The following is a 12,966-nucleotide window of genomic DNA, read 5'->3' as shown; positions in this document are numbered from 1 at the left end:
CATTACATATTAAAACTTTAAATCTTGCTCCTCTGATTTATGTCAGATGATCTGAAAATCATGTTTACCCCAGTCCTTCTCTTCTGCGTAGCTATTGATGAAATCTGGGTGAACTTTAGCCATCCAAAATACCTCTAGCTTGTTACTTATGTACCTTTGCATTGTACTCTTGCACGTTACTAAGTTTTCCATTTATGATAGAAAATACCTCAGATAATCAACTTATGAAGGGGAGATTTATTTTGGATCCCAGTTTTGCAAGTTTCAGCCCATGGTCAGGAGCCCATTGCTTTGGGGCCTGTGGAGGCACATTACTGCAGAAGCATGTGGCAGGGCAAAGCTAGGATGCAAAAGAGAAGAGGAAGGCCCTGGGTCCCAATATCTGCTTCAAGGAAACCTTTCAAGACACATCCTCAGTGACCTACTTCATCCCACTAGGCCCACAACCCTACAAGTCCCTCTACCATGCAACAGCACCCTCAGCTGGGGACCACACCTTCAACTCGTGGCCTTTGGGGATATTCCAGATCCAACCCACAAGGGGCCCTGCATTTTAAATTTGCTCTGAGCCCAAGGAATACATAGCTTGTGGTGCAGCAGGAAACAAAGTCTCTTCCCCAGGGTTCTTTTGCGGGTCAGGAAAAACAATGTGAACCTACATAACACACAGCACAGTGTTCGCTCTAGAGCCAGTTACAAGACCTGGGATTAGATTATGTAAGCGTTGACAGATAGTAAGGACTATGGATTTCAGGGGTTGGAAGCGTAATGAAATGCCACTTGTTTCAGAAATCCGTGCTTCGGCTGCGGAGCAGAAAGCCCAGAAAGAGGGAGGGGCGGGAGCGGTGGGCGGACACGCGGGTCAGCACGTGGGGGTGCAGGTGTGAGCGGGGGACCGCCCAGGAGGGAGGCGTCCCAGGCCGGTCCGCAGCTTCCTTGGCACGCGTATTGGGTGTCAGAGTGCGCGCAGCAAACAGGCTTTCGCCACCTTGGAACTCAGACCGCTTCTCCTACCTCCCGGGGCATAGCATCGGAGCCCGGGAAACTGCCTTGGCCAGAAACAGGAAGGCTCAAAAGAAAGGCCTCCCTGTGGTCCGTGACGGCTTTCCTTACTGAAAGCGTAACTCTGCCACTCTTTCCCTCCGCCGTGCGCCTGAGCACCAGCAGTCCACACGCGCCAACCCCGCCTTCGGCTGGCCGCGCCTTCCGAGAGCAGCTTCCGGTTCCCCGAGCTGGTCCTCCAGGACACCGAGAGCGTCGGCCAGAGTGCCGGCGCCCTCTTCCCCCTTGCGGCGTCGTCTGACGACGTGCCAGAACCAACATCGCGCCTGCGCCTGCGCCCTCCGCGGCGACGGTGGCTGTGTGCGTACGTCATCGCGGGCGCGACGCCCCGAGGGACAGTCAGGGGTCTGGCGGTCCAGAGGTGCGGCTGTAAGACCGCCCGGGAAGATGCCAGTGGCGGTGATGGCGGAAGGCGCCTTCAGTTTCAAAAAGTTGCTGGATCAGTGCGAGAACCAGGAGCTCGAGGTCGTCGTCTGCGCCTCGCGGGGAGGACTGGGGCGGCGCGGGTTTCCAGGGTAACGGGGCCGGGCCTGGGGCTCGGGCGCGCGCCCGCCGGGAGGGACGCGCTGGCAGCTTCTGGTGGTCTGTGCTTGGTTTTGCGCCCGGAGCCGCCTCGCGTCTTTTCTCCGGAGCCCAGGGACGCGCTTCCCGTGGTGGGGACCGCACGTCTCGCGGGCCGTGTCGGGGCGGGCGGGCTGGCAGCCGCCGCAGGACGAGGCCACCGTTTCTCGTTGCCCCAAGCCCTCTTAGTCCCGCGTCGTCGTTACCAAGTGAACCTGCCCTTTCCTCTAGTGGGACGCGTGACAGCGCTGTCGTGCCTTGGTGACAAGTTTCCACATTTCTTAGAAAGGCACCCGGCCGGCGCTCACGACGTGGGTGTGAGTCACTTACTAAAGGAGAGCGGCCACGAGCAGCAGCACGAGCAGCAGGCGCTTCGTGGCTCTTTTGTAAAGAAACTAAGTTGAACCCGGAGAGCAGCGTTGGTCGGCCCCTCGCCCCCTTAAACTCCCAGCGTGTTCCATATAAAGGACAGTCATACTGCTTAGGAGCCTTTAGACGGTATTTGTTTCTCATAAGAGTATTTAAATAAAAATTTGAGAACTGGGAAAAGGACTAGCTTAAATATTCTTGTGTGTATAAAATAGCAGACCCAAAAGAAGATAAATACCAGCTGATGACAAATCTAATCTTAGTACTGTGGGGTTTAGTGCTTAGTATTTCTCTGATCTGTGTCTACATTTATGATAGTACCGTAAGATGGGCTTCATTTTTAAATTAGTGTTAACGAACCTTTTATCTTTATGAAAGCATAAGAGTAAATGAGGTTTTTCTCCTATTTTTGACTTTAAAGGCTCCTGGAGGAATTGCTACACCCCCAGTGTATGGTCAGCTTTTAGCTTTATATTTGCTTCACAATGACATGTAAGTTCCTTTTACCTGAAACTAACAGTAGCTGCTTCTTCACGGTTACACGGGAATTAGTTTTGCCTTTAAGTAGACCATGTAACTCAGGCACAATGGGCTGTATTTCCTATTATGATACCTATTATACCTATTTCCTTTTCAATCAAAGCATAATGAATTATGTTTAGATGGTTGTGTTAAGATAGATTTGTTTTACAAATGCCTTTCAAAAAGCATTTTAATTTATTATGAGAAACTACAGTGTAGTGAATTCCTTTCTTCCATTGAACTTTTTTTTAAATCTTTTGATCTCTCTGTTCTTAACTTCACATATAATCAGTAGATCAAAAGAAGCTTAAAGGGAAGATTGAGAAAGCCAAAAATTCATTATCAACATGTATGAGATTTCCTAGAATTTTTTTTTTAATTTCTATTCACATTTCTTAGGAAAATAAGCATAGCTGTGCTAAAGAATAATAGTCTCCTGTGATTCTGACCCATCCTGATAAAATTTTGCTTGAAATTCTTCCAAACTCTTTGATATATTTTTTAAAAACTAAACTGAGGTTTTCATTACACATACATAAATTATTTGCTTCATTTTTTTATAATACCATTATTTTGTATTTGTTTCAACCCCTTAAAAATTCTTGCATTGAAATTTTAGAGACTTTGATTCCACTGCCAAGAGAGGTCTTAATGAGAAGAGCATTGTGTATCGTATTGTCAGGAAATGCCAGAGCTGATGAAATATATAAATTGTTTATTTTTATTTGAGTAAATTATATGGGCAGTTCTGTGTATGTCTGTAATTTTAGTGTGCTTTGTTTTAGGATCTGTATCATTAATTTTAAAAATTCAAAAATGACAAAACATTATTTTGATGAAAATGTTTCATGTGTTTTTATCTGGAAAATCACTCCTATTTCTCCATGACAAATTCATATAAAACTAAATTTTACTCTGTATTGTGTGTAGTATTTTAAAGTGTACTTCTTTTTGTTTGCATTGGAGCCCAGTGATTTTAAGTACTTATTGAGCTGATGTTTAATTCTTTTTTATTTATTCATTCATTAATTCATTTTGTTCTTTGTGTAACTTAGGAATAATGCAAGATATCTTTGGAAAAGAATACCACCTGCTATAAAATCTGTAAGTATTCTTTTCAAAATAATTTAATTTCTTTAATATAGTAGTGGCATTCACTTAAGTGGCAGTCTCTTAAAACTTCTTGTTTTCATTTCCATGTCACAGAAATAGTTAAACCAACTTTGAAGTTAAAAATAGATCTTTAGATTCCTCTGAAAAATTTAAATTTCCATGGACTGGTACAGAAATCAGTGTTCCCCTCCTACTGGTTAAACTTCCTGAGGTGGGGCTTGTGAGTGTGCTTCAGCCACTTTGCATATATGATAGCAGAGGCTGAGGCGGTGGTGATTTCCAGCTGCTGTGTGCAGTTTTCTATAATGGTACTCACACATTTTTTAAACTGTTATTGTTTATAAAAATATTCAAAAAGTGACTATTCACAGCATTAAAATTAATTTCAAGTGATAACTCTCTTTTCCTTTTTAGTAGATTGGAACATTCCTGAGCTTTTTTGGCTAATAAATAAGAACTATAAATTAAACACATAGTTTCTGTAATATTAGTGGAAACTTTGATGTTAGGTTACGGTGAATGGCTCTTTGATTGACAGTCTGTTAATAGCCAGTTCACTATTACTTTTTGTCCTAAATTTATATGTATTTGCATAAGTATAAAATATTTATATGAGAAAAATTAATGGAACCGTCTTTAAAAATAACAATGCTTAAGATAATTCACCTGCAGGCTTAATTCTGAAATATTTTTTAACTACTTTCTCTTGCTTTAATTTGCTGTTGTATTAAAAATTGTGTATTAAATGTACAAATATTTTCCACAGTTTATAAAAACCTTGGCAGTAGAAAAAATAATTGCATCTCTTAAAAGAAATGTTGAATTATGTCTTAATATAACAACTCAAAGAGTTTTATGTCATTTCTGGTATTTTAAGGTACAGTTATAAGTACATTGCAGAATGAATACCTTCAAAGGCAATAATATATATTGCAGGCAAATTCTGAACTTGGGGGAATTTGGTCAGTAGGACAGAGAATCTGGCAGCGGGATTTCCCTGGTATCTACATGACCATCAGCGCCCACCAGTGGTCTGAGACAGTACAGCCAATCATGGACGCACTTAGAGGTAACATTTCTTTCAGAACCTATGTTGGACTAAGTGCATCTCCCTAGGTGCTGCAGGGTGGAAGTAAATCAGTGTGTTTTAAAAGTAAACATTTTCTCATAGGCAAGTGAGCTGGTCTTCAAAATTCAGTGTTAATATTTGTTCTACTCTTCTTTATTGTATGTTGCTTGAGACTATATCAGCAGCTAAGGGCTTCATTGTCTTTTTATTCTAGATAAAATTGCTTTTGTTAGTAACAGAGTTTTTACTATTAAATCTGGTATTACTGTCACTCATGGTATGGATGGGTAAATCTGGGCTTCAGATTTTGTTAGCCTCAGACTTTGATAACTGTTGTCTCCAATTTCTGGATTTTTAACTAATCAGTTGAATGCATAGATGCTCAAATGTGTTTTTAATTTCTTTGAAAGGTTGTAAGCCAGGCTTCACATAGCACTATCCCATGACAAAAATCACGTCTCATCCTCTCTCCATTCAGCCACCACTAGCGTTTGCTTCTGGTCGTCTTGGCTCACTGTTTGATAAGTGTATACAATAATTGCATTACATTGTTGTCTTCTTTACAGATGGTAAAGATTGTTTTTGAGATATATATAATTACCTTGAGATGGTAAAACAGAACAATGTAAATTATAAAACTGGACACATCTACGTTAAATATGAATGAAAATGAGCAGAATTTCAGGGCAGGCAGCTGGGTGAGAAGGGAGCAGAGTGGAATCAAGTTGTACAAGTACAGTGGGCTCGTTTTGAAAACTGCCTTCTGAAGAATTCAGATATGCCTCCAGGATTTATTGTAGTAACGGACTTTCTTAGCTAGGGGCTCATTCTGTTAATGGCAGTATCAAGGACCCAGGGTGAGGCTTGAGACTCCCAACTTAGTCAGCAAGTGTTCTGTGGCATGCCTTTGGTCTCTGGTTTCATTTCTTCCGAGCACCTTTTCTCACCATGGAGTCTCTGTTAGAGTTAAGAATTGAAGCAGCTCGCAGACCATTTAAGAACTGTATAGCACTACTTGTGGGGCTTGGTCTCTGGAGCCTGGCTTCCTGGTGTTTACTTCTGGTTTGGTCACTTGTTGAAGATGACCTCGCAGTGCTTCATTTTTGTCGTTTGTGGAACAGAATTAGAAATAGTACTTTCCTCAGGTTGTTAGGATGAATTAATATGTTTAAACACCTGTGTTCTAAAGCATTCATCTCTTTACCTACAATATGCATGAACATACTCTTGAGACTTTTACAACTCCCCAAATTCATAAATAGTAGCATGTTTTCCCCCATAAATTGCAGCCTGTTGAGAGTAGTGTCATAGCAGATTTGAGTTACTGCTGAGTGTAATAGTTTGCTTTTCAATGCATTACACATTTGTTCTCTAGTTAAGAACAATGACTAAATTAATTAATTTTCTGTTGTTACAACAAAGTGCCTGAGGTTAGGTACTTTATAAAGAAAATAAGTTTATTTAACTCACAGATTTGGAGGCCATAAGTCCAGGATTGGACAGTCGTGTCTGTGTGACCTCTGGTGAGAGTTTCGTGGTGGATGGCATCACAGTGGCAAAAACACCAGTGGAAGAGATCACATGGTCAGGCAGGAAGCCAGAGATGTTCAGGGGCCAGGCTTGCTCTTTTGGTAAAAGTCTGTTCTCGTGTAGCTGGGGTCCACAAGAGCTATAAATCTCCTCCAAAGGCAGTGCCCCAGTGGTCTAACTACCTTCCATTAGGCCACGCCTCTTAAGGGTTTAGGTGACATCATTACATGGAATACAAAGTTTCCAACACATAACCCTTGGGCAACACGCTGAAACAGTATCCAAACCACAAGTCACTTTCTTAGATTTCTTTCAGTTCTGTTCTAAATTAGTCATAGTCCTGTGAGGAAGGTTGAAGAAGGCCTAACAGAGACTCATGAAAACCTTGCATTCACCAGCAAGAGCTACTGAAGCTCCCGGGACTGAGGCCTGGAGGGACAGGGCAGGGTACTGGTAACTGTGGGAAGGGGGCTGCCTAGCAGGAGCTGTGGATTCAGATCAGTTGGAGAAAGTCAGGGAGGGAGCAGAGGACGTTCCCTGACCTTTGCCTCTGGCCTGTGATGCCTAATGGAGCCCCCACTCGCCAAGCCAAGAAGCTCAGATGCTCCAGTCATTGGCAGCCATCTTCCCTGCACACAGCAGGGTAGAGAGGGAGAGTAGGTTAGAGGGTGGCACCCTGACCAGCTCATCTGCCCTCTGTCTCTAGCACTGGCAGAGGCAGTCCTTGGGGGTGATGGGCACCCCAGTATTGGTTGAACACTGAATGGGCATTCCTGTGAGGGACCTCTGCTTCCACTAAGAACATGTCCCGTGTTTGGTCACCACAGTGTTGGGTGCTGGCTCAGTTCCGTCCACTAGCATGTGTCATTGGTATGCATACCTTCATGATGTGACAAACTGCACAGCTCCTGAGGGTCACAGAGTGACTGGTCAGAATGTGTTGTGTCAATCATTTATGCCAAGTGGAAAGTAGCCGAATGCCGCATCCTCTGCTGGTGCTGGGATTGCCGAGCCTTTGTTTTGCTTCCCTCGGCAACCTGCTTCTGTCCCCCAGCGTGTTCAGTTTCCCAGTTATACCTCTTGCTGCTTCTCGCCTCCCCTTCAGCTGTCCTCTTCACACTCTATTTCTGTTCTGCTCCCTACCCAAAAGCCTGATCAGAATATTTGAAGGAGACAATATTTTTAAAACACCGTAGGCTTGCCAGGCCAATGTAGCTGTGTGGCATACACTTGTATTTTCCCAAGGAGGCAAATATGTGTCCCTTGTCCATTGCTGCCTCAGTTCTTTCAACTGAATGTCTGTAGCCTTCAACAGAAAAAGTCCCAGTATCTCTAAATTGTTTTAAAAGTCTGTTTAGTTAGATTGTCTGTGGGTTGGTAGAAAGAAAGAAGGAGCCAAGTGCAGGACAGTGGCAGTGAAGGAACAGCTGAGTGTCAGTGATTTCCAGGGATTATGAGAAAGCAAGGCCTTAACCTGGGGACCTGGGGTCATGCACCATTGGGTCCTGGTGACACGGCCCACAAGCTTGTGCTCATCACATGCCTCACTGGAGGTACTGGCCACGTTGGGGATATAAAGACAAAATCGACAGCATTGTTTTGTCCGGAATTTTGGAATATAATTGAGAAGCTGGAGGTGGGCGAAACAATGTGTAACTTAGATGGTTAAAAAAAAGCTTATTAAATTAGAAACGTAAACAGTAATGCTATGAATTTAGAGAGGGATGGAGATTGTCCAGAATCGCAGTGCTGTAGGAGGAGTTTATAAACACATCTCGGAAGAGTTGCAGAGAGGAGGCTGTTGCAGGCCATGGAGCAGTATCACCCAAAAGCCCAGGAGTAAGACTGAGAGCTACGGGACTAGTTTGGAGCAAAGGATGTCTGAGGGAGTTGCTATCATCGTGTTGACAGTGGCCTAGGAATGGAGAGAGGACTTCAGTATGTTATGGGTTTGTTTTATATGTGCACTTACCTATCAAGTATGGAAAGTAAAATCCAAAATGTTTCTAAGCATGTCTGCAGCCAGATGGAGGAGCCCTCGTGTCACCAAAAGTATTGGACAGGAGGAAGGTAGGCCAACTGGATGGGACAGCTCTCTCATTTGTGTGTTTAATGTGGACATGTAAGCCTGAGAAATATCCCCAAGACCATCTGAAGAGTCGATGTGGCTGGTGTCTAGACCCCCTTCTCATTAGATGCAGTCATTCAGTGTTGGCATTTAGAATTTTGAACCTAAATGAAGTTAAGAATTTGATGCAGACTTGGAAGTTAGGACTCATGCTCCATTACAAGGTTTATTCCACAACTCAGGTGTGATCATATGTTAGGGACCCTGCTGAGGTTTTCTTATTGTTCACTCCAGTGTTTATAAGGAAATACAAGAAGAATAAGAGAAACTTAAGATGTATACTTGAAGTACATAAATGTGTTTCAGTTAAATTTTTATTAGAGTTTGAGTCTTGTGTATATTAACTGTTTTCCATCTTTATAACTCTCATTGCCGTCAGATCTAAAAGGAAATGTAAGAAAAGTTTGTTTTTTATCAGCAGTATTTGAACCCTTATATGTGCTTTGCAGGCACGTGCATATGCTAAGCACAGACATCTTTGGGTTGATCTGGTGTTGCTCATGAGGACTGGGCAAGGGCAGCGGTGCATGGTAACCGCTGTTAAAATGCCTGCTCTGTTGGTTCCCTCACCACCCTCCCCACTTCCACAATAGATGCCACAAGGAGACGCGCCTTTGCCCTGGTCTCTCAAGCATACACCTCGATAATCGCTGATGATTTTGCAGCTTTTGTTGGACTTCCTGTAGAAGAGGCTGTGAAAGGTACTTGAGTTTACTTTTTACTGAAAAGGAAAATAGAAGAGAGGTGTAAATTACAGGTTCACAGTGCCTTCTCTGGACCGTGAGAACAGGGTGTGTTTGGGAATTGAGGTTGTGCTGGCTTTTTAGGAACGTGATATGAAACATGTATTGCACACCACCCCCAGTGGGGCTTTGGACAACAAGCACAAATATGCTCATTGCTCACACTTAGAAATCTGTGTTTCATTCATGCTTGGTAAAGTTAGTCTCATCCTATAGCCCTGTTTAGCCCATGTTTTCCCCACATTTCCCACCTGGGCCCTGAGTGCCTATTGCCCGCTCTGCCCATTCCTGGAATATTGCATGCACTTTGTTGCGTTGTTATATAATGATTGACATTTCTGCTCTCCAACTAAAGTAGACGCTCCATCAAGTACCACATCTTTTGTTTTGCTTAAATTTCCAGGGCCTAGCACAGTTCTAGACACATAAAGGACAAGGTGTTTGAAGTTCCTTTTTTTCTCAGTACTGGGAACTTAGGGCTTTATGCATTCTTAGTATGTGCTCTACCACTGAGCTACATCTCTAGCCTAGATGTATGTGGTTACTCTCATACAAACATGAATCTATGTCTTTTCTCTTAAAATTGTTCTGTGATTTATCTAATGTGTATTATATTCCAGAGCCCATACTCTTAGCTGACAGCCTGGGCATGAATCCTGGTCCCCAATATGATTATAAAAGACATCATACATTTTGCTATGCCTGTCATTAATAATATAACACTCTATACAGAACAAACCATCTGTTAGTGATTAAAGCAGCCTGGTAGAGTAGCATGAGATGCTTTGCTATGTTTCCGAAATAAGTTAACATGCAAGTGACAGGTTGATTGAAACATGTCAGATCTCCTGTACAAGTAGAATAGTGGATGGGTGTGGGTCTGGTGAATGTTTGGGTTACATCTTAACCTGTGTGTGAAATGTGCATTTCCAGGTATACTAGAACAAGGATGGCAAGCCGACTCCACCACCAGAATGGTTCTGCCCAGAAAGCCAGGTAGGCTGAGCTCTGTACCCATTCCTTCAGCACTAAACTCCAAGACCGCTTCAGGGTTTCAGGCCTTGAGTTCGGATAATTTGATATAAAATGCTAACATGATGGAAATAACTCACATTCTAAATATAGATAGGAGTGTTGGCACTTAAGGTAGAAAGGATCTTAAAGGTCATCTAGTCTTTAATTTTTAAAAAGGTTTTCTTGTGTACATGAGTTGTATGTAGGCATCTCGTGGTCATGCGTCATGGTTTGTGTTGACAGTTAATATCCCATCCTTTTATCTGTGGAGCCATTTCTAACTGCTCACCCTCAGTATCTGAACTTTCAGCCTGTTAAGTTCCTCTCTCCTCCTTGTACTTGAGCCATACAGATTCTTCTCCTATGGCTTCGCTTTCTCAGGACTATTGTTGTCGCCTGCCTTTCAAGGCCTGAAATCCCGCAAGCCTTCCCCGTCACCTTAGTCTGAGTCCACAGCCCCTCCATGTTGCTCTGCAATGAGCCACACTTGTTCCTGCTGCTGGCTTCTCTCCCTCCTGCCACCACAAGTGCTCTTATCTGCCAGCTCTTAAGAGCCAGGCTTAATGTCCACTTTCACAGACCCTTTGACATCAACCCCAGTTTCCTTCACCTGCTCTGAACACCTGCTGTTTACATACTGCTGACCACGGGCAGGTGGTACACCATGTCAGTGTGCCAAGCTATGTGAGGGTGCAGAACGGCAAGCTATGTCCCAGCCACTCTGGAGGCGAGGGAAGACTAATGAAATAGAGTCTGTCATCATCCCTGACTGAGACTCAGTGGCTGTAAATGTGTATTTTATGAAAAATGGTATATTCTATGAAAGGTCTTGACAATGACTTCTGTAAATTGGGCTATGATTTTTTTTTTTTTTTTTTTTTAGTTGCAGGGGCCCTGGATGTTTCCTTTAACAGGTTTATTCCTTTATCAGGTATGTGTTTTCATATGCTCTTTTTAAAATGTTTCATTGTGCTTAGCATCTTTTTTGTAATATGTATGCATTTTTCTTAGTTCTTAAGAAACAGGTTCAATTCTATAAATTTGTCGTGATACACCTGATAGAAGGGTGAGACTGGGCTCGCCTGGTGCAGCGGCGCCCTGTAGGTAGTGCGCCTCCTTACCCCACCTGGGCCCCACAGCTCCTCACTGTTGATCCAGAAGCATTCTAAATGCTGAACGCAGCTCCTCCAGGGTGGGCTCCTGTGTCATTTTGTTCACTGACAGTGTCATATTCTCCTGGAATGGAACCTAGCACCTGAGAGGCCCTCAGTAATTATTCCTGGATTAATGTCCCTGGGTAGAGGCTTTCCATGAAATGCTGTTATCTCCTAAGAGATGCTGGGCATTAAACACGCTTTGAGCCTTGGCCTAGAGAGTGTCAGTAACGGCTATAGCTGCAGTGCCGCTGTGCCTCTAGGCCAGCTGGGGAGACCATGTCTTGGAAGTGTGCAGGCCCCTCGGAGGCACAATTTTGTCTAAAAGCAGGTAGCTCCAAGAAAGTTACTTTTGGGTTAAAATTAAAGACATGAATGGGGTGGGTGGCAGAACCAAAGCGTTGTCACACTGGTATCTTAACTTGAAATGTGTTTCTGTCTTCAACATGCAGAGCCTGCCCCAGTTCCACCAATCCCCAATGAACAGCAATTGGCCAGACTGACCGATTATGTGGCTTTCCTTGAAAATTGATGTACCATTCTGAATTCAGCATCCACTTCAGAATCCTGTACACTGACAAATACAGAAATGTAAAATTTTTATTTTCAATTTACTGGATGGATTATACGCACCTCAGCATTCCTTATTGAGTATGTGATAAAATACATATATAATATAAAAATATTATATATATTTTGTCCTTAAACATTATGCTAAATAGATGTTAAAGCAATTCTCATTTTGTAATATTTAACAATCTGGTTGGAGCCCATCAGTATTAAGCGGTTAGTTTATAGTTCCTGGAGATCCGCAACGCGAGCTCCCTGCCTGGTGTAGAGCACAGCTGTCACTGCCATCCCTGCCTGGTGCACACCTCTGTCTGCACCACTGGTGGAGAGGCACAGCTAGAGCAGGACGGTGCTCGGGGCAGAACCTGAATTGCTGGGATTGTGATTCACCCTTCTTGGAGAAAATGTTCCCTTTTCTCCCACCTCTGGGGAATCACTAATAGGTACAGAAATATAGCTAAGGAGCAAGTAGACCATTTTCCTGAATAAACCAGTTTGTTAGTGTTAGTTTTTTCCCAATACTGGGAGTGCATTCATTGCTGGCAGTGGAGGGCTTGCCAGGCACATGCCATGTTCCCACGTGTTCAGTTCAGAGGGGAAGGTTGAGTGCACGGTGCCTTGTGTGGCAGAGAAGCGTTACAGTGAGTGAGGCACTCCATGCAACTCTCCTGCGTCCAGTTGGTTGCTGACATTTACCCTGAGGTTCAAGTTCTGCCTTTTGAAGAATTGCTGAACACCTCTTCATTCTTTATGTGACAGCCCTCCACATATTTTGAGTTTGTTTATTGTATCTTTAGGTTAAAATACCCCTTAGTTCATTTATTCTGCATTTGTTCAATAAATATTTAATTGAATTCTTCAACTGTTCCATCTGAGCAAGTTTCTAGAGTTTTCACTGTCTTGGTCTTCTGTGGATACTTTCTAGTTTGTCATTGCCTCTCAAAATAAGAATGTCTTAATTAAATAGAAAAGACCTCTATATTGAATCTGTGGTAATAATTACATAATTCATGTTTTCATTCATTTTATTGGGTATTTCAGTTTTTCTTAACATATATGGAAATATCTTTTATTTGCAATTATATTTAATCTGGATAGGAACATCATGTTGTTAAAATGTGTTTTACAACT

General features: G+C 43.0%; 1 protein-coding gene across 3 annotated transcripts; it reads left to right on the top strand.

Moving 5' to 3' along the window:
- The first annotated feature begins 1,357 nt into the window (after positions 1 to 1,357).
- On the top strand, positions 1,358 to 12,697 carry Cops8 (COP9 signalosome subunit 8). Of its 3 annotated transcripts, none has more exons than XM_046456952.2 (8): positions 1,358 to 1,527; positions 2,414 to 2,484; positions 3,570 to 3,618; positions 4,564 to 4,696; positions 8,948 to 9,055; positions 10,031 to 10,093; positions 10,995 to 11,042; positions 11,718 to 12,697. In XM_046456952.2, the coding sequence occupies exons 1-8, from the start codon at positions 1,450 to 1,452 to the stop codon at positions 11,795 to 11,797; spliced, it is 630 nt and encodes a 209-aa protein (XP_046312908.1). In that variant the 5' UTR covers positions 1,358 to 1,449; the 3' UTR covers positions 11,798 to 12,697. The 3 variants fall into 3 exon arrangements, with proteins under 3 accessions (XP_046312908.1, XP_058439327.1, XP_046312909.1); XM_058583344.1 differs by having other exon boundaries at positions 1,450 to 1,577; XM_046456953.2 differs by lacking the exon at positions 1,358 to 1,527 and adding an exon at positions 1,704 to 2,121.
- Positions 12,698 to 12,966: the final 269 nt, after the last annotated feature.

This window comes from Marmota monax, unplaced genomic scaffold, assembly GCF_021218885.2.
Source record: "Marmota monax isolate L192 unplaced genomic scaffold, Marmota_monax_Labrador192_F-V1.1 WCK01_AAM20220418_F8-fsc00230, whole genome shotgun sequence".
NCBI lineage: Eukaryota > Metazoa > Chordata > Mammalia > Rodentia > Sciuridae > Marmota > Marmota monax.
Note: the sequence above shows the minus strand (reverse complement) of the source record. Positions and strands in the feature narration are given on the sequence as shown.

Excerpts from the sequence above, each read along its gene's own strand:
- Cops8 (XM_046456952.2), top strand. The coding sequence starts at position 1,450 with ATGCCAGTGGCGGTGATGGCGGAAGGCGCCTTCAGTTTCAAAAAGTTG. Across the intron at positions 1,528-2,413 it reads GCGAGAACCAGGAGCTCGAG|GCTCCTGGAGGAATTGCTAC; the intron begins GTCGTCGTCTGC and ends TTGACTTTAAAG. Across the intron at positions 9,056-10,030 it reads TGTAGAAGAGGCTGTGAAAG|GTATACTAGAACAAGGATGG; the intron begins GTACTTGAGTTT and ends GTGCATTTCCAG.